General features: G+C 41.7%; 1 protein-coding gene across 2 annotated transcripts; it reads left to right on the forward strand.

The window, feature by feature from the left end:
- The first annotated feature begins 12 nt into the window (after nt 1-12).
- RBFA (ribosome binding factor A) lies at nt 13-9,583 on the forward strand. 2 transcript variants are annotated; one of them, XM_026842804.1, is made up of 6 exons: nt 13-342; nt 997-1,173; nt 3,667-3,779; nt 4,944-5,028; nt 7,095-7,165; nt 8,873-9,583. In XM_026842804.1, exons 1-6 carry the CDS (start codon nt 340-342, stop codon nt 9,264-9,266), a joined length of 843 nt encoding a protein of 280 aa, XP_026698605.1. In that variant the 5' UTR covers nt 13-339; the 3' UTR covers nt 9,267-9,583. The 2 variants fall into 2 exon arrangements, with proteins under 2 accessions (XP_026698605.1, XP_026698606.1); XM_026842805.1 differs by lacking the exons at nt 13-342; nt 997-1,173 and adding an exon at nt 1,189-1,402.
- The last annotated feature ends 15,417 nt before the right edge of the window (nt 9,584-25,000 follow it).

Here is a 25,000-nt window from a genome sequence, read left to right on the forward strand (position 1 = left end):
ACCGCCGGGCTGAGCCGGGCCGGGCCCCGGCGGGGCGGTCCGTGGGCGCCGGGCGAAGCGGCGTGAGCAGGGCTGTGGGGCTCGGGCGCTGCCGTGTTGCCGGTAGCCTGGCGGGGAGCCGGCCACCCCGCAGTGGCCCTGCGAGCGGCCGTGGGGCTCTGGTCGGTGCGTCGGCCTTGTGCCGGCTTACACCGAGCCCTGAAGAGGCCCGGGGGGTGGTTCTCCCCCCTCCCGGCGCTGCTGCGGCCGTGGGTGGGCAGCGTTGCTGAAACATAAAGCTGATTTCCTTTTTCCAAAAGGAAGAAGTTTTGGTATAACAGCCCTACCCTGGGATCTAAAATGGTAAGTGCAAGCTTTCAGAGTGCTGTGTTTATCTGTGCCAGGAGGAACAAGCTTGTGCTTCTGACGTCGTGTCTGACTTTGGGAAAAGCATTTTCTGGTGGAGAAATAGCAGAATTTTGTGAATGAACGCTAGGGCTCGAGTTTCACTGTGACATGCCAGGGTTGCTGTCGAGAGAAGCCATCTGGCTCCCCGTGGCCGTTTCCTCTTCTGTGCCGATCTTTCATCTGCGCCAGCACCGACGTGCTCTTGCATACTCTTGAACCTATAGCGGAGAACTGGTCCAGATTAAAACTGTTGTGTACCAGCTTAGTTTTATGGAAAATTAAGTTTTTGTTTGTTTTTCAAACAAGCAATGCCTTTCAGTTAATACGTGCTGTATTTTAGAAAACTGATTTATTGAGCTGTGTAACTTGCTACAGAATATTAACCTAAGAAACCTTGACTATAATACATTGAAAGTCAAAGAGACTGCAGGCAGAGGTATTCTTTATTGAAACACGTGATACATAAAACCTATATAAAGCCGTCACAGCTGCAATAATGACATTGTGAGAGTGTACTTAGAGTGCACAAGATTCTCTGTAATTGCTTAATACAAGTTTGTAACTACTGATTAATGTGTGGTGGGTTTTTTTTTTCTTTTGTTTTTTAAGATGTATAAACCAACCCAGTTGACCTCTATAATAAAAGATGACCAGACAAAAACTAGGAAAGAAGATAACATACGCCTCAGAGTTTTGAATAATCTTATTCATAAAGCTGTGACAGAGATGATGAGGACCAGTGAAGTTAATCAAGAACTTTATGATCTCAAGCTGGAAATCTGCAAGGCAAGTGCCAAAGCTGCAGCCTGTGTTGAGCTGCTCTGACTGCACCACTGGGTGTTGTGTGCAGGAGGAGTTTTACGGCATTGCTTTTGATGCGACAGAGCACAGCAAGATGAGCCTCTGGATTCACCTTGCATACTAGGAGAACTTTGCCACTGTTGTACCTGGCTCAGTAGACCTTTGCCACTAGAATGGAAATGCAACTTAGGCCAACTAAATGGTGATTCTCCTGGTATGACTTTTGTTTTCTGTTACTCAGACATGTACTATTTGCCTTGCCCTTTCAGAAGGAGGAGCCTGGTTTTACCAATGTAAGTGTTACCTTTCCAGGAGTCTTTTCTTTGTGCAGTTGTCTGAGAGTTGATAGCTCCTTGTGTCCCTCAGCAGCATCATTACACAGGCAGAAGACCTAAGTGGGGCATGAGCTTAGTTCAACAAAAAAAAGCCCTTAGAAAATGGCATTGGCCAGCAAGGTTCCAGAAAGAATTGAAATTTGTACCTAATCATAGCTAATGTTGTCATAATTTATGGGTTTGAAAGGGATGTTAAAGCTCTGATTCAGGAACTGTCAGTCTCCACATTCTTGTTTCTTGTCTGTAGTTTTTTCTTTTACATTTGCTGTTTTGTAAAGATTAACTGTTAGCAATATGTGGGTTAAAAGCTTGGTGGACTTAGCTTTGTTAAAGCATGGAAAAAAATTGCACCTCACAGCTGCATATATGACAAGGGGTTTGTCATTTATAATTGAAACATGTTTTTGTCAGCTGAGTTCATTCTGTCTTCAGGCAGGCTATTAAAATTACATGGGCAAGAGGAATCTTGGCTCTATATGTGCTGTATCCTTCATTACAGTATTTCTCTCTCTAAGTCTTTGAGTATTGCTTTTCTAGCTCAGGTGGCGTGTCAGAAATATAGGCTGGTGTAGGCAAGCCACAGCATTGTCAGGAGGCATTGCTGTAAAGGAAACAAAACTAGAGAGAAAGGAACAGCCTTTTTCAAAATACAGTGCAGATTTTGTTACAACTGTGTAGTTCTTAGTGTTGGTGCTGCCCTGGGAAGTGGCTGAGACTTAGTCCTGATTTACTTGTGAGCTGATTCGGGTCTGATATCGTTACTGCTGTTATCAACAGAAATCTAGGCTTTCTGCAATCCATCAGAACTTGTTTTTTTGGTATCAGAAGTTAAAATTACATAATAGTAATACAGATAAAAATCGTGCTTCAGGCCTGATACATCAGACTTCTATCTGCTCAGTGACATGGCTTGTGTTACATAGGGTTGGTTATGCACCTAAACCACAAGAAATGGGTTGTGTTCAGTAGGGTTTTTATGCACTTACATTGGACTCAGTGTGGTAGGGTTGATCCTGCAGTGGAAACAGCCAGTTAATGATCACAGTGGGGTTTTTTTAATGGGTGGTGGGTCTCCCAAGGGAGGAGTTATTTGGTGGCGGAAGAGATGAGTATCTACTTTGTTTTTTGGGGACAGCCCATTTTGCCCTAGGAAAGAGTATCACTGTCGACAACAGGCTGTGATGCAGTTTTTGCTCCTGGGAATACTCTGATGGAGTTGTCTTTTCCTGTTGGTGTGAGTAGACACCTGTTTGTTTGAAGAGTTAGTTTCTGGACTAAATGACCTCTGAACTGTGCCTTCCAATGGGTAGTTTATGCTTTCTCCTCCCTCTTCCTCGGCTTCTTCCTTCAATTGAGGCAGGTAGATTGTTAGAGGTTTGCTGAGCATACTCTCATAGTGAGGACTTGTTCTATAAGACACCGTTAGATGCAATGAATGACAGTTGTAGAAATCTTTCAGAATGCAATTTGTGTTTCAGTTTATTCTTCGGGAAGATTGTCACTCTATCTGATGTCTCGGCCCCTGCACACCATGCATTTTCAGTTGCATGTGTGACAACTTTAATATTACCTGTTAGTGAGGTAGAGGTTCAGGCACTGGAGGTTCCAAGCTGGAGAGGCTCTTGCATTACAGTGGTGTGGAGGGCCTCCTCTTTTCTGCCACTATCAAAACCAAACTCTATGTGACAGCAAACTAGGGAGTCTCACAGGTCCTTCTTTAGCGGAAACTTCCACTTTGAACTGTATCCCAAACCAGCATGCTATAAATTGTCATTCTGGACTATTTGTGATGGTAGCACCTTGGCATTGACTAAATGTAGCACTGTCGGTAACATCTAACATACAGATGTTGACAAACCTCTCTGTTTAATTTCAGTTGAAGAGGAGATTAGGCAGTGACTTGCCTCAATAAAAAAAAGTCCTTTCATGTACTGAATGTAAATCTTATTTGGTCTTAAACTCTACATCTACAAAAGCACCATGTAATTATGGGTCTTAAGAGCAGAGATGGAAGAAGAGATTCTCCTAAGAATTTACATATCCAGTTTGGGTCACTTTATGCTTATTCATGAATTAGAGACTTTGTTGTATATGGTGTATGTGTGTATATGTATAATTTTGAAGAAACATTTGTCTTTTGCAGGTGTCCCTGGCCTCAAACTTTTCAGCATGTCGTTTGTACTGGAATCCTTCTGCTACTATGGAGAAACAAAGTTATGTTGAAAGTGTACTAAAGAGGAGTGCTCCACGAATACGGTACTGCTATAGGATAAACAGACCACTTCATAAACTCATAGCCATGTACTAATACCATTTCTTAAGTATATTTGACTATCTGACTGTTAGAATGCTTTAGGTTTCTAGGTATTTAGAGTCAGAGTATCTCCTGTGATGAGTCTCTCAGGGAAGGATGGCTGGGTCAGACGAGCTGTGTATTCTCCTGCTGGGGCACAGCTTGTGCTTTCCTAGGATTGGACTGGGTTGAGCAGAAAGGAAGAGGAGTCTGGATGAAGTTTCACTTCATTATACTGGTGATGGTGGGCTGGACATGCTGTGCACCACAGTAGGCCAGAATATGATGCTGCACCAGAGGACTGGCAATTACAAAAAGTTACCTCCTTACAGATTCACTATGAAATTTGGATTGCTAAGGACTATTTAGACTTCCAGAAGGGATGACTTGATACTATAGAAATTCTTCACAATACTGATATAAAAAAAAAAAATCTTGGATGCTACCTTGTATTGTGAAGCTTTTACCCATTTTTGTCAGGGGGTCCAGTTAGTTTTCAGGATATCATAGAGATTATTTTCCTTGGTGTACCCTCTGCTATCCAGCTACTCTATTGGAGGATCAGAACTTCACCCCATTGGGAAGGTGGCATTGAAGCATACTTGTAAGGCCATCTCTTTTCCTTGTTTCTCTAGGCTGTGTAATTCCTGCTGCAGCACAGTGCGCTCTCTTCTACTCCCAACAGCTTCCACTCTGGGAAGGAATGTTGCTGGCTGGGAAGAAGACGAGGGGACCCTTGCCAGTCCTTCTTGCAGCTAGCATGTAGGACTTGTCTTGCCCTGCTACGAGGGCTCTGTCCTCCACTGCTCTCACCCCTACAGTGGGGGTAAGGAAGCAAAATGAAGTGGGGAAAGACCTGTGCCAGGCTGTGCATATTATAGGAGACAAATCTAGTATCATCAATACTTAGTGAGATCTGCAGCTAGTAGTAGTTTTTGTATGTTACATGTTCAGAGTTGGGATTCTGCAGTGTTGTATTGCTTAGCACTAACATGAATGGATATGCATCAGACTTTGCAAGCCATATCCTTAAATTTGCAGTACTGCTGGAATTAATTTAACATTTTTTATCTGTCCTGGAGGTGCTGTACTGTTGCTTACACTGGTGAATGCTTTATTTTTGCCAGGTATCTTCTGATGAGTCAGCAGATTGTAGGAAATGTACCCCCGGTACTATTTGTAAAAGATAAAGAAACTGCAGCTGTAAAAGAGGTAATTGTAATCTTTGACTCAATGTACAAATATAATGATATGCAAAAATCATGAGTTAGCATACCATAATGCTTAGGAATACAGAGAGAGCTGATCATTCAGTTGCCAATCTACATTAAAAATCAGTCTTTGTCTATAGCATTTCCTCTTCATGTTCCAAAGCATTTTAGCAAAGAATCTTGAGTAAGACTGATGCTTACTTGTAAGCATCCTTGTAGCTGTCACTCCATGAAAATGAAATTAAAATTTTAAGTAAAAATACAGGGTAGGCGGTTGTCTGTTGCCTATACTAGATTATAGAAATGAGGTCTGAGGAGCTGTCATCAGCATTTTAAATGTTATGTATTTTTAGAATTCCATTGAATCTAATCAGTGATTTTTAATTTTTTTTACCCCAACCTTTTTCCATCTGTGTATTGTTAAAATATTTCTAGAGAAGTGCAGATCTTTGCATAGAGGATGTAAAATCACTCATACTACGGGACTTTTTCACTTCAAAAAGTATCCTTACTATTTCACATATTCTGCCAAGGTGTTGATAGTTTTTAGTTGAAATACTGCTAGAATACTGATGTTTTGTAGGAATTTGCTGTCATTAGGCCTCTGAAGTGAGATCTCTTAAATACTGAGATTTCCAGAAGAGAAAGATGACACCAATGAATGGAATTTAATTAAATATTGCCTCAAGTTGTTGATGTGAATGGAAAGACCACTGGCTGAAGAGAGCATGTTCAAATTTCTGTGCCCTGAATTTCCTTATTCTTAGATGTGTTACTGTTACCACCAATTACTATTAGTGACTTACAGCCTCGTGCAGTGTGTGTTAGCAGAGCTGGAACGGATAACAAGAACTTCTGAATCTCTAGAAATGTAGTGAAGTGCTTGAACTTCCGTGGTCAGAAAAATTCTTGAGTTTGATGCCACTGTACTGATCTGCAGTGCAAATGCTTTTCACCTGCATTAGCATCAACTAAAAGCACAAGAATAGAAATGAACTAAAAGCTTCTGAAAGCTGTTTATATTCTTTATTATGTTCCCCCTAGTCAACACAAGAAACTCTACACAAAAAGTAACAAGTGATTATGGAAGCACTTTGTCATTACTATTACTCTATTATTAACATACCTAGATGGAGCTACAAATATCTACTCCTGCAGGTCCTGCCTTTCAGGTCAGTTATTGTGGAACCTGTTCCATTATGTTAAATGACCACTTCTCTTTGAGGAAGGGAACCTCTGGTCTGCCTTTCCTTCAAGTTCAGTGCATAGGCACCAAGAAAGTTAATGACACAAGACAAGTAAAAACCCTCCTTGTATAGCTTCTGTCAGTGAATAGCACTTGGAAGCACTTACACTGATCATCTTTTTACACTTTGCAAATCATCAGATTTATGTAATACGCAGATGTGAGTAACAGGGCTTGAAATACTGTAGCTGAAACTGTTTAAGTATTGGAAGACAAGGAAGGACCATCCAATACAACTTGTAGAATAATACTCTGAATTAAAAGGGAAATAATGTAGAGAAAAGTAGGAATAAAAATTTCAAATGAGATAAATTTTTCACAATTAGGTACAGTCCATGAACACTGAATATACTAGATTTGTAGCATTTACTGGCTAGGTATCATGTTAAAAGAGAGTCGGGAACTTGATATTTATGTATAATAGAAATGAAAGCTTGCAGAAAGGGGGAAGAAGTGAAAAAAAAAAAATCTCAGTGTGAGGATGTTATGGGAGAGGATTTGCAAGACTGAAGTAAGACCAAATAAAAGTTACATGTGTCACACAATCCCTAGCCAACTGTTCAGAATGAACATAAGGCAAAAAAACTTTGTAGGAATCCCTGGCTCAGTCATGATATTTGACACAAATTTCCCAGGCAAGAAGTATAAGCAGTTCCATGTGTATGGAGGAAAAGGCTATTTTTAAATGGTTTTGTTAAATATTCCAAACATGTAGAAAAGAAAATATTTATTGTTAGATACTCATCTGTTTCTTTTGTAGGTGTGAGCAAAGTAAATTTAATACAGGACCTTTAATAGGTATTGTGTTCATGTGTTTACAGATTGAGGAATTGTTGTCAGTTGCTGATTTTGGACCTCCAGAAGAAGAAGAAACATCTCAAAATCATTCCAGGTGGGGTTTTTGAATCAGAATTGTACAAGTGTCCTTTTTCACCTCTACTGGCCAATTTAAATTGGGTATTATTTGACATGACAGAAAGTGTATTTCAATTAGATGAGTGTATTTTAATTAGATGCGTACAATGTTGTTATCTCAGAGTTCAGCAAACGGTTTTATGAGGAAGTAGAATGTAGAAGAGAGAGACTTTTTGGAAGACCTTACCGAAAAGGTGTCTCAGCTTTTGAAGGAATCAGTTGGGCCCATTTATTAACAGAAGAGGCTACAGAATAGCCTGGGACAAAACTAATATGTAATCATCCCAGAAATTAAATATAGGGCATAGCATTTTATTTTGTGGTTTAAGCTTTCTTTACTGCAGTTAAACTGATTTATTAAAATTAAGGGAAAATATTTCTTATATATGCTCCGGTTTACATTCATATTTTGGTTTACATTCATATTTTAGTGCAGAGACATTTTCATAGGCTATTTTGTGGGTGGTTCTTGTGCACAGGTACCTTGCTGCAGACCACAGGTTTGCAAATATGGAAAGGGAAAGTCTATTTTTTATATATAAAAAATAACCTCTGTTAAGCTGTGGAGAATGACTGAATTGTCACTTGTGACAGCATAGTGTATATACTCTCAAGAGTCAGCTAAACCCTAAGGTGACACCAGAACAGTCTTAGAAGTCAGCTGTGTTTGATGTCTATACTCTGAGTGACATAGTCATCAGACTTCTTACTTGCAGATCCACTGCTTTTTCTTAGTATCTTTATTTTCTGTAGGGAAATATTTTTAGAATTTCTAAGAATTTAAGACTCAATGTGTTTGTGATAATTCAATTTAAAAGATGATTTACAGCAGTAGTATTTGTTTCTTGCTGATAATTTTCTTATGAGGATAAAAGCTCTATATTTACTAGTACTCCTCTACTTGGCCACTTTTTTTCTGGTATAAATTTGGTTTGTTCTACATGAGTTACAAGTTAACAAAAAATTAGTTAATTTGGAGCATTCTTCTGTAGGGATTTTTGGCTGTTGAGGGATATAGATGAACAATCTATTGAAACAGTGATTCTCTGGACTGGATGCTCTCAAAGCTAACAGCCTTGCCCTTGTGTGCTGCAATCTGTTGGTGGAAATGCCTTTTGTGCCTTAATGTTTGGGGATGGTTCATCAGGTGAAAATCAGAAATAGCTTCTTGGGGGAAATCATTGTTGTGACAGACTTTACTATGGGGCACCTAACACCTTCCTCTATTTGTGTTTTGTGTAAATACTTAAGTCCAGCTTAAGGTGCCATATGTTGCCATTCATACATCTGACGTGTTTTGGGCACCAACTGCTGCTTCTCTCTTCTTGGCAGAGCTGGGAGAAGCCTAACTTCCTTGGAGCTCCCAGGTCCAGTGCTCACTCTGTTACCTATGCATACCTTTCCCCAGAAACAAGTGGTTTAATCTTTAAAGTAGTTGCTTTATTGGCTTCCTCCCATTAAATCTGTTGACACGCTGACAGGCTTATAGACAGTCTGTCCTTGGACACATAGTATGGTAGTCTCTCTTCCTTAACATGGGAGCACAGTGCTGAACATAGTGCGTTAATAAAGTCAAACTGAAAACTCCTGTTTATTTCTGTATTACTCAATAACAATTACAATTAACAGTGACCCTTAAAATATACATGGAGCAAACCCCTCACATTTGTTTTCCTTTCCACAGTGAAGTGTTGTCTTCAGCAACTCAATCTCCAGAGTCACCCATGCGGTCTAATCTTTTTGGTATTGATCATGAACTGCTGAATAAGCAGATAATGGACTACAAAAGATCGAAAGTGTCAAGAGATAGAGAAAGCATTCCCTGGACAGAAGAGCAAGAGGAGCAGCTGTCTAAGATTCAAAGGAAAGCTAAAAACAAGAAAACAAGGTATCCTCCTGATGATGACGACATTACACCACAGAAATACTTACTGCACAGATATGAAACTGATTACTCGGATGATAATGCTGAATCAGTCTTGGACTATGAGCTGGAGGATGAATTAGAGGAAGAGGTAAATGAATTGGAGGCGGATGATGGTAGAAGTCTAAGTCAGCCCACGGATAAACTGAAATGAAGTGAAAAAGCCACTCCCTTTAAAATGGAGGCTGCCAATAGCAAAAAAAAAAAAAAAGGACTGCCATAGGTACCGAAAGGTTTGTTTTGTACAGCCTGTTTACCACTTCATCTTTTCAGATAGGTTTTCCACACATGGCGGGGTTTGCTAGCACAAGATGTGTAAGAAAACCAAAAATGCTATTTGTAACATTCTGTTAAGCAGCTTTCAAGCTGCTACAGTTGTAGGACTTTCAACCAGAGAGCAGTTTTGTAATAACAAGATACATAGTGCAGCCCTGAGTTAAAACTCCTTGCAGTTCTGTTGATTATTTCCAGTAAAATAATAATCACAGAGTGATGGTGTCTGTTATTCTAAGGTCAGGAAGGAAGAGGGAAGCAAAATAATGACAGTAGTGTTCAAAGAGCAGCCTTCAGATCACGAAGACCAGGACAGAGTGTTCTCTAGAGGACCTAGTCTAATGGAGGAATCTCTTTCCACAGAAAGTGAAACTCATTGAAATGATGGCTGATAACGTTACAACCCTGAAAGAAAATTATTCATTTTAATATTCAGAAAATTATAGTTGTGCAAGGGGAACTGCAACCAGAAAAGAATGGAGAACAGCTCATCTGTTGGGTAAAATTGGGCAAAGCATTGACTGTGACTGAAAAACTGAATTAAAAAACTCAAAGTTGGCGAAAAAGCAGCAGGGAAGAATGCCTCAGTAACTGAGATTTGGAAATGGATGGAGAATCATAAAAAGTGCAAATAAAGGTTTCTAGCTCAAAGCAAGTAATAATAGCTTGAGTGTATAAAGTGAGAAGGGCTGAAGCCTCAAAATGTGACAACTAACAAGGTAGTAAAAAGAAATTCTAACAGAAATAAGGAACATAACATTTCATTAGTTAATGGGGAAGTAGAGAATGACAATACAGGGGAGGTTGTGCTACAGTATGCTGCTCTAGTTTTTCAGAAGGATTTAAAAGACAATAAGATCCAGAATGTAAAAAATAGTCTAAAGGATTTTTGAGGAGTTTAGGTCAGCAAAGAACACTGAAATTCACCACAGATTATTTAATACTCCCTTTGAAGCATATTTTGAAGATTGACTGCCTGGAAGAATATGGGGAGGATATGGGCTAGGAACGTCTATAGGATATTCCTATATTTGAATAAGGGTCAGGATCTTATAAATGTATGCATTACTTTTATTAGGATACATGTTGAAGCTGTAGCTCACATTAGTACTGGCCTAACTTGAAGTAGGTGAATAATCCCACAAATTTCAGTGTGGCTTGTTCAGGCTTTCTGGGAGTTCTTCCTGAATTCTGTGAGATGGACACACTTTGAGGTATATGCTTTAGTTTATTTTCCAGTGAATTAAGGTATTTATCATATCAGAAACTGTTCTTCTGCAGTATCACTGTCAATCAATGCTAACCTTAATCTCTTGCACCTTGGCCGCAAAGCTCTTAACTTTTTGAATGAATGTCAGGAACCTGCTAATTGGTACTTGCTAATTGAATCCACAGAATATTAATGTATCCATATTTAGTTTCTGCTCTATAAAACGTGAGACTGTCCTGACTACCTAAAGGTTAAAAAAGGGGGAAAAAACTCAACACTCAAGCAACCTACATATTAGACTTTTGAAAGAACAGAGAACAAAGTTGATTACTTCTGCTTCTTGCTTAGTTTGGACATCTATAAACTAGGTTTGCAGTTCATAGATTAGATTGCATCTAGAAACCATGAGAACCGCTCTCACTGTCAGCCTTAATACCCTTAATCCCTTGTTAAGCAAGTAAGGGCAGTTGAGCTCTTCTACTTGCCACAGCTAATGTCATAGAAACCAGACTTTGTTCAAGAAGAAAGATGGCCCAGCACTTACTCAGGGTGTCCAGGGGTGTGACAGCCACTCTGAACCTGGTGATGAGGAAAATGAAGCAAACGCAATCAGATTTAGAAGAGATGGAAATCTTAAAAATGACCAGGCAGGATGGCCTGGAAGGAAGAAACAACCCAGGGGATACCTGGAGAATGTCACCAGAGCAGGTGGATGGGAGCTGCTGCAACCCCGTCCCCAGCCTCCACTGCCTTCCCAGGGAAGCACAGTGGGAAGTTTTCTAGCAGTGTAATAGTAACACAACACTTTCGTAGCTGTAAAAGACAATGAATGAGTGTTACATTAACTATAATCTCTTGCAGAGTCCCTTGACTTAGTTTTTATGTATTATATAACCACATATGGGGAAGGATTTTGTGGGGCCTTCAGACCTGGTCCCCTACCTTTAATGGCAGTTACTTGCTGCAGCCCTGTATTCAGCTGTTAATCCTGGTTAGGAATACACAGCTGGGAGTGATAAATATTTAACACGGGCAGAATCAGACATGCAGCTGAATTTAAGTGATTGGTGCCCCTGTGAGCATGTGCTACACCACTCATGTTTGAAACAATATGATTAGTCAATAACAGTTTTAAAAAACACAGGAGCTTTCACTGTTTCCTGTGACTGTTCAAGCCAAATCTTCCCAGACTCTGGGACCCTGCAAGCATATTGTTCATATCTTAAGTCTCAGACTGAAAATAAAGAAAAGCCTGTTATCCCTCCAGTCTGGTTATTTTCCTCAAGACCTGGTCCTACAAGGTGCTAATTTTGAAGTGAAAACGGGGGCAACATAGTTCCTCTGTTTCATTTTAGCCAATCAGTTTGATTTCTCTGACCCCTCTTAAGACCTTGCCGTGAAAGCGTTTATGCATTTTGTGTCTTTCCAAAACAGAAGTGTCTCTCCAGCAGAACTGCCGAATAGCACTGCTGTGCTGCAGACAGGCTGACAGCCAAGTAGTTTACTAACCTTCACCAAAACATGTAACTCAAGGAGAGTGACAGTCCCCTTACGTGAGTCAGGAAAGCCACTGACAAAATGGCATCAATGCCAGGGAAATGAGAAGACCAAGATGTACATCTCACCAAAATCTTATCTTCTGTCCAAGGAATTACTTATTTGTCATGAAATGCAATCTACCCTTAAGCCTTGCTTGCATATGTGAAGCCAAGAAATGCAGAATAAAAGCTCAAAGGGAAAGAAATTGGTATACTGCCCAATATGTTGCCATTTTGTCCTATATCTAACTCTGCAAGAGGATGAGTGAAGACAAAAAGGTTTCGTTTTAAAGATTTCAAAGCTCTATAGAATGTGCCCTATCAAACAAAAAGAAAATCATTAACTAGGAATCAGTTGCTTGTATGTTTTTCTTGCATTCAATCACTGCTGATAACACATTGCTGCACTACACTAATTTGTACTTTAAAATCTACTACGGTGAAAGACCAGTCATTCTCATACCCTCCCTAACCAACAAAACATCCCGCTTCAAACTGTAAGAATAAAAATGCAGAAACGTTTGTCTATTGTGGTAATTCTGACCTTCTTTTGGTAGCATGTTCTTCAGGTAGTCCATCTTACCTGGTGGGCTTTTCTCAAAGTAACTGAAAAACAAATTCTAATGGAGAACACTTGTAGTTAATTTCAGTTGATCACTCTCTCTCTCCGGCTCCAAGAAATAGGTAAGGAAAGTAAGAGAGAGAAAACAAAGCCATGGGAACGGGCATAGTAAAATGGCAGTGCTACAGCAGATGTGTTGAGATCTGTGGTGTCTTGTAAAGGAGACAAGTTCTGAATCTGGGATCCATGGGCCAGTTTTCAGCAAGTTTCCTGGGACAACCTGGCATCATTTCAACTGATGAGTGTTTTATTCTGCAGGTTCAAGCAAAATTTGTAGCCTTTTGTCGAACCATCCGCAGTTGCAAGATTTATAAACTTTTTGTTACTGCTGGTGCATTAGTGGCTTTCCAAATAGAGCGATGCATACGTGTCTGTTCCACGCTCCCACACTAGAGACAGAAGTCAGTATTGGCTCTCTTTGCCATGAGGGTTTCAAGGGTGCTAGGTGCTTGCTTTGGTGCTAGACCAAGAAGCCTGGGTCTCCACTGGTGTGAGTCTCAGAAGGAGACTTCTCTATTTCTACTGTTTACTTCTTCAGTGGAAAACTTTAGTTCAGGATTTTGCAGCAGCCCATAGCTTGGTTCATAAGACCTTGCTAACTTTATTGACATTGCTAACTTGTCATTGAATATCAGCATGATTTTGAGGAGGAGCTTCAAACAAACAGCAAGGAAGGAGGAGCTGCTACTGCTTGACTCTAGGCAGCTTAATACATCTTTGCCTGCAATTAGACCAAAAAGGGTCTCCTAAGAACACAGGCTGGCTCCTGACAAAAGACAACCTGGCACGACAGAGCTTGGTTTCTTCTCATGTTGGCCTGATGACAAGCCTCAACGGCAACCACAAAATCACAGAACAGTTGAGGTGGAGAGGGACTTCCATGGGCTGTCTAATCCAAACTTCCTGCTCAGAATAAAGTCAGTTACTGCAGGTTGCCCAGGGCCACGTCCTGTCGGGATTGAAATATCTCCAAAGAGGAAGATTCCAAAACCTCACTCAGCAACTTGCTCCAGTGTTCAACCATCCTCAAGTAGAAAAGCATTTTCTTTTCTTGAGACAAAATTTCTTGCATTTCAGTTTCTACCTGGCTTGCAGGTAACCCTTTATTTGCAGGACAAGGTTGTGAGACAAGACACACCCCAATATGGTTAACAGTCAAGCTCCAACGTTTATTAGAAAAATAAGTCCTTATATATTCTTGTACATTCTAAAAATAACAGCAAATCCGTGTGTTGCTCTAGCGCATGCTCATTTCAAAAACTAGTTCCTCTCAGCACTTTTGATAAGGACTACTAACCGCACGAAGCCAGTAGATAAGTTTGTTTTGTTATTTTAAAGACTCCCTTCTTATCTGCTTCTTCCCTAACAAACACAAATTCTTTTGCTTTTAGCCATCGTTAATCTAGACGCTGTTAGTCTTCTAACACAAGTGTGTCATTAATTTGGACATCGTTAAATCTTCTAACCCAAATGCTGATGATACTTTTACATTGTCAGTGACGCAGAAGGTTCATGACCAGGCATACGCACCCACAATTCCCCCTTTTCTTTTTATTAAGGTCTCTAGGCTATTTACTACACAAGATAGACAACATTTCAACAGAAGAAAAAGACAGCATTCCAATAATCCCGCTACGCATATTATCTTGCAATTGCTAATACTAAATATAAATTGAGAGTGATCAGATTCACACAGCACATACCCTCAAATTCTTCACATCCATGTCCTTGTGCCAGTAGCAAAAATCTATAGTCGCTTTATTCTGCAAAACAGCATGCCTTACACTATCTACATCTGTCAACAAATCACATTATATTAGATGTTAAGTTAAATTGTTTTACACTCCAACAGGCTATTTTGTTCAAGGTGGATAGAGCTTTTACAACCCCTACTCCTGGGGCTAAGAGAGATGCAGTGACAATCCCTCCAGGCCTCCACAATGCCACTTTATTAAAGGATACACAGCAATTTATAGACTACCATAAAGTACACGTGCCGCTACTTGCCCACGTGCCCTTTTGCCCTCTATGATTGGTCCCATTGTGGTGTCCATGCGCCCCTCTCCTGCTAGGCAAACATCTTGTTTTCAACAGTCCCGCTTCATTATCTTTTTGCAACTCATGCAGTTTCTCAGCCCCTTGGCCTTGCAGGTGTTCTTCACAACAGCTACAGCCTGTTATTACAGTGAGGCCACTCAGTCTGGATCGCTCATAATATGTACGTTGTTTTCCAGCCATTCCACAAATCCCACTTTTTGTTTTTGAGCAATCCAGACCCTTTTTATTGCTCGGTCCATTGTTCTCATAAAACACTTCCATGCACAGCTTAACATCATTAAAAGGATTATAATGACAATTTAAACTGTTATTCCATGTAAAAACAAATCCTTTAACCATCCAGTAATTGGTAACCTTTTAGCCAAATCATTATTAAATATTCTTCCTTCTTCAAGATGTAAACCCATCATATAAGAGTCACTATAAAACCAAATGTCATTTATTGGTACTGCTGAAGGGGTCACCTTTTGACATTCCAGCCAGACTGTCTGATTATACCAACCATGATGGCTAGTCAGATAGGCTTTTGATTCACCAAACTGTATACATCCCCAGGCCTGATCTTACATGCTACTGGGGGAAGAGAGCCTCTCAGCTCTAACTCCAGTCAAACAGGTCTGAGATGGGTGGGCAGCAGTTGCTAAGCCCAGGCAATATGCCTGCTGTCCTGATTGATTTTTCCCTGCCACCTTGGCACAACTCAGCAGTTTCTTATCTATTTTACGAGGCCTGTTCTCCATCAAAGCTTAGCTGTTTGTTAGAGGCTGTGTAAGGCCGATGCCTCCCAGATCTCCCCTTTTTTGGTTTTGCAGTGGCATCTGCAAGACTTGTTTGAGAGCTGTATCAATTAAGGGTAAGACAAGCTTCAAAAACATAGCATACTTAGAATAGGTCCACAGAAGCCTAAAAACAATACAGCAGTTACAATTACTAGTTTAAAAGAGTAGGCTAATTTCACAACCTGTAATTAAGGGATATGACTAAATGCTACAAAAATAAACGGTAAGGAAAACACAGAGTAGCACACTTACTTAATGGGGTACTAACATTCAGATCCACAATTGCTGGGGAACCCTGGGTGCAGCGAGGATTTAGAGTGCCCTTCCTCACAAACCAGAAATCCTACACGATGCGTCCATCCGTAGGTGAGGCATCCAACATCGCTGCAAGCAGGTCCAGCCTCTGAATCAACAGGCCAAAATAATCGGCAATTTTCTCTGAGGGGGAACATCTGATTTCATCCTCCTGTTGGGTTCCACCCTGAGCCTGGCCAGCACTCCAGGGGGAAAACGAAGGGAGTTTCTAATAAGGTAAAGCACTTTGAGTTCCTAATTCTTAATATTGCCAAACAAAGTTGAATACACACATACTTATAGCATTTCATCTGTATTAATAACTACCTTTCATCTAAACTATAATAGATCTTGCACTAGTGACTAGTAAGCCTATATATTTCATTAAGGAGTTGTAATTACTGTTGGCATTTTCTCTTTGAAGAATTGGCAACTGTAGTGTAGTTTGTCCTGTTGCAGTAGCAAATGTTACCTGTACATTCTGCTTAAATGAACAGTCGAAGAGATCACAAACTGTCAGCACAGGGGCACTCACAGCACCCACAGCTGGATCCTGAGTGCTGGTTGCCTCTCACGCCTCAGGTGTGGTTGCGCACACCTTGCCAGTAATCACCAGGGACTGTGACCTATGAAGACACAAGCATAACCTCTTCCCCAGGTTATTAAAGGATATGTGGTCCTTCCCAGTTACCACTTTCTAGGTATTTTAACACTTGAGCCTTGCTCTGGACTGCTTGTTGATCTGGTATCTGTGATAAGAAATAATGCAATATTGGTGGCACCTGTGAGACAGGGGAATGTTTAAAAAGTTCCTGACATATAATGCCTTATTTAGCCTTTCGTGAGGTGTAGATTGATACCGTGCATCTCCCCTTTTTGTTGTTTGACCCTTTAGCTTGCCAGGCATACACTCCAAAATGGCCTGTCTGGTCGGATCACTGTATGGCAGGATGCAAACAGTGCTCCAGAAGAGGTGTTAACAGACACATGTACATATTTTAACATTTCAAATGCCGCTAAGTGAGTGACATCAGATTTGCATAATTCTGAGGAGGTGAGTCCCCAAGGGCCAACACCACTTCACTGTTGAAGAGATGGAGTCTTTCTGGTATTCAGGGCGAGTCACAATGATGTCTTTAGCCTGATGCCTTGATAAAGAAAACTGTTTTCGTATTGCCCTGGCATTCTGGTGGAAAAAAACACATGTGAAAGCTGTGCTTGCTTGAAGACATTTGTATTAGCTGCTGTAACATGTGCATGGTGACCATAACAATGACACACAGGTTCCTGCAAGTAATAGTAGGCGCTGCCTACCTTTCTGTCCTGGGTTGCAGTGTATTTTATTACCATCCTCATGAGCTGTTGAAATCAGGTGGGGCAGTGTTCCCTTGCCTCCTCCCCCCAGACTATCTTTCTGTTAATGGCCCATCAATGCCATGCAGTGGGATAACTCCCTCTGGACCAACTTCTGTTAATGAGCTTAATCAACATTTGGCCTCATGACTCATTATCCCATTGTGAGATGCTCCACCCAGAGGGAGGAAACAAACATTCCATCCTGGATATAATCTGAGATTCTGAGTACCAGAGATGCTCTTTCCGTTGGATTTCCAGAGGACAGGAGCTACTTAGCCTCTATTCTACAGGATCACCACTTCAGGGGGACTGCAGCCCCCATTCTACAGGACTGCTATCACCACCCTGATTACCAGGGTGTCAGGTTGTATCCTGACTCTGTCAGTTTAACCCAGTGTTATCTGCCTTTATATTTTTTAATTTCCCTTTTAAATTGTTATTCTGATTTGGTGTCTCCCACTAGTTTGTTTTCAAACTAGTACACTTTCATGATCAGTTTAGCAAACATTTCTGGACAAGTAGTGACTGTCTTGTGCAGTTGATGTGACAAGAAAGGTCCATTCAATAATAACAAGAGGTTCACAGAGTGTTTCATCCCACTGAAACAGCAGAGCATATGGCTGCCTTGGAGCCAAGATCTCTCCCCCTTTTTGTTTTTTGCAAAAGCGCTTTCAAGGTTTGGTGTGCTCTTTCTACGATGGCTTGTCCTGTGGGGGAATGCAGTATACCTGTGATGCTTGTCTGTTTGAGATGGCATTAGCTATGTGGTGGAGATCTTGTTTCGCTTTCTCTCTAAGTACTCTGGGTGATGTCAGTGAAGGATCTCTTCATAAAATATCAAACAAACTATGCAGATCATAATTAGTTAGGCCCAATAATAGCCGTATCCAATTTATGGCTCCTAACAATTTCTGTAAATCTTTTAAAGTCTTAACGTCAATTTTAAGTTTAACCTGTTGCAGGACAGTAGTCTGTTCACAAATTCTCCAGCCCAGGTTCTGCCTGGTGATGATATCTGTACCTTTTCAAGTGCTATTTGCAACACCATTTGAGATAGTGAGTCTTCAGTTAAAGCAAGAGCCTTTTCCATGATCTTCTGTATTTCTGCTGCGATAAGGATGTCATCCATATAATGATATGTAACAGGCTGGGGGACCTGGTGGGACTTTTTTATGTCTTATGGTGAAACAGCCCAGTGGCACCATTTTGCAGGTTCACTAACATTAATAGTGGGAACAGAAGAGGCAAACTTAGGTGCATCATCTGGATGCAAGGGAATGGTAAAAAAAGCAATCCTTAAGATTGATTATTACAAGGTGCCAGTTTCAGGTAATCATTGTTGGGGAGGGCATTCATGGTTGTAAAGTACCCTTATCCTCCATGGCAACATTAATGTGTCAGAGATCATGTAAAAGTCACTATTTACCACTTTTTTTTAAAATAAGAAACATTGGAGAGTTCTAAGGACTGGTAGTAGGTATGATATGTCCTGCAGTTAACTGTTCCTGAGCTAAACCATTAAGGTGGCACGACTTTTTTCTTGGCAAGGGCCACTGACCCACCCACACAGGTGATTCTGTTTTCAGGGTGGGTTGTGCTGCAGTGGTGATTAAGACAAATTTGATCCAATTTGAGTTCCTCATTGAGCCATACAGTCACGACCCCAAAATGTAATAGGGGTTTCCAATATAAATGGATGAATATTTGCTACCTGCTTTCCTGGGCCCCTTACATTAATGAGATCCTTGCTTTGAATTGCTACAGCATGACCACTAACCCTGAAAAGCATTTGAGGTACCCGAGCTAACAGCCAATCTGCTCACAGATATTACGGTCACATCCGCACTAGTATCTAAAATGCCTGTCAGCTCAACAGATTCTTTAGCTTTAGTGAGAGTACATTTTACTAGAAGTTAATCTTGTGTTACTGTCTGAGCCCAGAATATTTAAGGGGTACCTGCTGATCCAAATCCTGAGTCATCGCACCTTCTCGGCATAATATTAGGGGGAGCCGCAGTAAAGTAAGCAAGCTGAACAATTTTTTGACCTTTCTGTTACTGAACATGGGGGTACAGGGGTCCAGGCCATAATTCTTATTTCCCCTTCATAATCAGCATCTATGACCCCTGGTAAAACGAATAACCCCTGTAAGGTTGCAGATGATCTTTTGACAATATTTCTGTCAGGCAGATGGTACAGAGGTGCACTCTCCCCGCAGAGTACGCACCTAAATTCAAGACAACAATGAACACAGAATTGCGGCCTCCTGCTAGAGGAGATATTTCACCTGTGACACTTAAAACACTGAGCCCAAACAAACAGCAGCACTGATGACCCAGCGGGCGGGCACTAGGACCCTCTGCACCAAGGAGTCTCAGCTGCAGTTTCGTTCCTCCCCGGCCGCTTCCCTGGCAGGTCAGAGAGCTCCTCACTCCGCGGCTGCAGCTGGGATGCGTCTCCCACATGAAAAACAATCACACAACCACACAAAGGGGCCCCTTACACTGATTACTGACACAACATAAAATGACAAACATGAAAGCATAATTAAGAATATTTAAAGGCATTGCTGCATGACAGCATCACCACTTTCTCTGTGAAAAACCTGCCGCTTTCGGCAAGGGGGGGTTTGCCGAGAGCGCAGTGCCGGGCTCAGCCGCAGGCGGCTGCTCTTCAGGGGCACTCGGGGAGGCCCCGGACTGCCGCCACCAACTCTGTGCCTGCAGGTGGGGGGGCGCAAATGCTGAGCACAGAGATCCACACACTCAGTTTTCCAGATAGAGTGCTGTGCCGGCATGAATGCTGTTTATAAAAGTGCCAGCCAGTTCCATGGGAGCAATTGATATCTCTGAGAGATTACCTCCAGTAAAGCTGTTGTAAATGAGTTTTGCAGCCCGTCCTCATTAATGCTTTTCTGTAGTTCTTTAATAACAGAAAAATGCAGTCCTTCCCAACATAGCAGATGTCCCGGCTCATAGCTTACAGAAGCAACAAGCTTTCTTGTCATGTCCATATCCCCTTGCGCCAAGGTTTCTAACCTCACTTCTACCCATGGATCATCCCCATCTAAGGGAGGACACAGGACAGATTCTTTTTCAGGATTTACAGCATCAGTCTAAAAGATTATCACAGTCAAAAGACTCAGCATATAAATCTTGCTCCAAGGGTTCAAAATATGCATCCTCGCCCTCTGTGTTCTCATTCTCTGTGTTAACAGCCTGGCCATGTTCATTATTTTGTCTTTTTATTATCTCAAAAAAAGTTCTCCATGTACTCAGTGAGCTTTTTAAGATTGCTAAGAGCTGTTTCTTCTCCTCTCATAGTGAGGATACTTAACAACAGTCTTAGTGCCACGTCTTTTTCCATCACGGTCTTACCTGCAGGATTTCCACGCTCCGGCGTTTTGTCCCATGCCCCTCTGCGTCCTCACCTGCAAGCTCCCGGTATCACCTTCGGCAATGCTTTGGAGTCTTCCACATTTAAGTGACTTTCTGCATTTAAGCGATCCTCATTTAAGCAACTTTCCACATTTAAGCAACTTTAAAAGTCCCTGTTCGGGCGCCAGTTGTTGCAGGGAACCCTTTATTTGCAGGACAAGGCTGTGAGACAAGACACACACCAATATGGTTAACAGTCAAGCTCCAAGTTTATTAGAAAAACAAGTCCTTATATATTCTTGTACATTCTAAAAATAACAGCAAATCCGTGTGTTGCTCTAGCGCATGCTCATTTCAAAAACTAGTTCCTCTCAGCACTTTCGATAAGGGCTACTAATCGCACACAGCCAGTAGATAAGTTTCTGTTTTGTTATTTTAAAGAATCCCTTCTTATCTGCTTCTTCCCCAACAAGCACAAATTCTTTTGCTTTTAGCCATCGTTAATCCAGACGCCGTTAGTCTTCTAACACAAGTGCGTCATTAATTTAGACACCGTTAATCTTCTAACCCAAATGCTGATGATACTTTTACATTGTCAGTGACGCAGAAGGTTCATGACTAGGCATACGCACCCACATACCTGTTGCCTTTACTGTCACTTGGCTGCATGGAGAAGAGTCAGACTCTGTCTTCTCTGTACCTCCTACCAGATATTTATAAATATTGCTGTCCCCCTGAGCCCTCTCTTCTCAAGGCTGAACAATCCGAGCTCTCAGTCTCGCCTTGTATGAGAGATGCTCTGTGCCCCATAGTGTGAACAATTAATAACACTGAAATAAATTATCAACTTAATATTAACCCTATGTTACTTGCTAAATGAGGAGCCAGGACTTGACAAACACATGCAGGTCTTCTAGAGCATGGTGTTCTCAGAGGGAAAGTGGACATTTTAAAACAAAAATGCTACAATGCAGAAGCACCTAACCCAGTCCTTGACCAAATCCTGAACTCCAGGGAACATCTGGACAGATAACAAAAATCCCCATCCACTACAAACTTATGTCTAGACAGTATCTGTAGCTAAAGCAATAAAATACCTATCCAGCATAAATCCCATGGTATAGAAAGAAAACCATGTCTTTTGTTTGATAGGCCAATGGAAAGAACGGGTCAGCTATGCTAGAGAAATCTTGTACTTCTTAAATGCTGAACTGAGCATCAAAGGGAGTGCCTAACATTTTTGTCCTAGCCTGAGGTTTTCAAACAGGCAAAAATCAATGAGAAAAATATGTTGAAGAGGAGACATCTTCATTCACAGAGCAAGTGCTGCTCACACAGTAAATCTGCCTTACCCAAGTGCTTGGCTGGAGACCATGGCATTTTTCCTGAGTGATGATCAAGCCAGGCTTTAATGATTACTCACAAAACACAAAGATGGAGGTTGTCAGTTAATGGACTCCAAACAGCTGCACTGATGGACAATTTTTCTGAGGAGAAAGCTGAACTCTCTCTAACTTTTCATAGTTCATACATATATATATATATATATATATATATATATATAGTGAACCACCAGAATGCTTACTTCACATATATTCTTTCCCTAGGCAGCACAACAGATTTGAAGAGCTGACACGCAGGCTGGTATGCCTGTTGCCAGCAGTGCTAGTTTTGCTTGTGTACTGGGTCTGGCTGAGCTGGAATTGTTTGTCCCCTACAGCAGCCCTCACGGTGCTGTGTTTGATGCTGGGAGCTGGCAGGGTGTTGGTGGCACCCTGGTGTTGTGGCTGCTGCTGAGCAGTGCTTACACAGCACCGAGGATCTTTCTGACATTTCCCCCACAGTGGGACGGGGTGGGCAAGATCTTGGGAGGGGACACAGCCAGGACAGCTGACCCCAACTGCCCAAAGGGATATTCCAGGCCATAGGACATCTGCTCAGTATAAAGCTGGGAGAAAGGAGGAAGGGGGTGGGGGCACCCTTGGTCCTCCGAGGCAACCACTGCGCGTATCGGAGCCCTGATTCCTGAGAAGGCCCCACGTCACCTCTTCATGGGAAGGAGAGAACACATCTGTTTTCATTCTGCTTCCGTGCGTGGACCCTTGCTTTGCTTTGCTTATATTAAAACTGCTTTTGTTTTACCCACAAGGGTTGTTTTTCGTTTGGTTTTTGGTTTTTTATTTTTCCTATCTTATTTTCTTTTCCCTTCTTTGCCCTGTTGAGAAAGAAGGGGGAAGTGGGGGGAAGTGATAGAGTGACTTGGTGTGTATCTGGCATTTAGACAAGGTCAAACCACCACAGCTTGGTAGATTCCACATGGTTATTACAGTTTATAGAGCGTGCACCTCCTTAAAGAAATAAATATTTAATAAGTGAAATGAATATTAAAAAGCAAAACAGTAAGCAGTGATACACTCAGATACCACCTCCTCATTAAGAGGCATGAGAGTCAAATCGTTCATCACTGCTGCTGACTCACGTTGTGTGTTCTCTGCCACTGGGCAGAACCTCAAACATAGGGAAAGAAACTTGGTGAGAACACAGGGTGTGACAGTGGATGGTGGAGCTCAGAGCAGACACACAAATGCAGTTATGCTGGGCTGCAAGGTGCTGCACCAAGCACCTGTGTGCCACCACACACATGGGCAAGCCCTGAACAGGAGATCCATGGGGGCTTTTTTACCTTTGCAGCCCTCCTTCCCCCCGGCAGCAGTCACTGCAGCTGTCGAGCAGGACTCAACAGACCCAAACCATCTGAAACCGAGAGCAACACCACCATATATGCCCCTCTAGTATGCTATGAAGGCTTACAGCGCAAGTGGGAGCCCTTTTCATCTACCATCAAAGAGCAATGAGGTTTGGCATAGAAGAGAGGAAACGCTGCCCAGGACACCGTTTAGTTACAGAAGATTTTGGGGTAGTAGCAAGGAAGTACCGTGTCCTGTGGAAAATGCACAAGAGTGTTCTCCAGGCTGGATGCAATTATTCCCCTTATCTGTACTCACATTTCAGCCCTGCCTGAGAGCTACGACTACACCGAAGCTCCCCTTTCCCAGGTGGGAATGGGGTCTGGGTCCCGACTTGTGGGAGACCCCCACCTCTGCCAGGGGAAGGGAGGTGAGGCGGGGCAGGCTGTGGGGCTGCTGCAGGGCTACTGCAGCCTGCTAACATACACCTTGCTGCAAACCTGAAATCTAAATGTAGCAGTTAGTTCAAAGTCTTTGTTGAAGAACATGATTCCAGCAGCTGATAAGCAGCAAGACTGTGCATATTTGGTCAATGGAAAGTCAGTTCAAGTATTTTTCTTGTTACCTCTGACATGTACTGCAAGAAAAGGGGAAATGTCTTTCAGTCTTTCCTCTCCCAAACTCTCCTCTGTTTACAAATTTTCCACTGGAAATTAGACCAAAAAAAAAAAAAAGAGTATTTTTGGCAGTTTGTAACAAAGAACAGCAGAAAAACCTGTGGGGGAGCAGACTGGGACAAGCTCTATGTACTCACCAGCGTTCCAAGGCTAACAGAAGACAGCCAGCTGCTCTCTGTGCACCACTCCAATTTGGATGCCTGAACTTTAACTTCCTCATCGGTAACTCTGACTGCTTTGTTTAAGAGCTTGACATCATGTACATTTCTATTTCTGTCACAGCAGCAGCAGTTAATGGGAGTCAACACTTCTGTTTGAATATAAATGAATGCCTATCACTTGGTCAGTTCCAGACACTCAGGCTACCATTTACCCCTTGATGTATGACTCCTGGTAATTATTTCCCTGATGTGTTAAGATGTGTGGGATGGAAATCTTTAAAAATCATTATTCTGAGTGCATCCCTTATCGGATTCTTACTTTTTATTTATGTTGATAGGCTGTTTGCTGGCAGATTCATAAGACACTTGTCATGGTAAATAAACATTGCAATTTGCAAGTACAAGTGGTCAGACTTGCTTCTACTTTTCCCCCACAGGTTTTGCCTTTCAGCTTTAAGAACTATGCCATCACTTTGGCTTTTCGATCTTTCTGGGGAAATTTCCAGTAGGTTTAGCAGTGGGATGTGATGTTGCAATCCCAGTGAAGTGAGACAAGATGAGCAGCGGCAGAACAGAACTGTAAAACAACGCTGAGTCTGCTGCTGCTAGGTTCATTTCCAATCTCCAGGTCCTAGCATTTTTGGTATTTGAATATGTGCCATCTCCTGGAACATTCTTATCTGTAAAAAAGTTGTTTGATAGTGCCCAAATAGTGTTGTTTCACACAACTCTTTCCCCCCCTTTTTGTTTTTGAGGCTACATTCCCACCTTATCTTTACAGATGACTGAATTTAACAGTATTTATTTTTATTTTCTCTTCTCAGGCAGGTCAGCAATTTTAAGGGAAGACAGACAT

Source organism: Athene cunicularia (genome assembly GCF_003259725.1).
Source record: "Athene cunicularia isolate RWA chromosome 2 unlocalized genomic scaffold, athCun1 chr2_part1, whole genome shotgun sequence".
In the NCBI taxonomy this organism is placed as follows: Eukaryota; Metazoa; Chordata; class Aves; order Strigiformes; family Strigidae; genus Athene; species Athene cunicularia.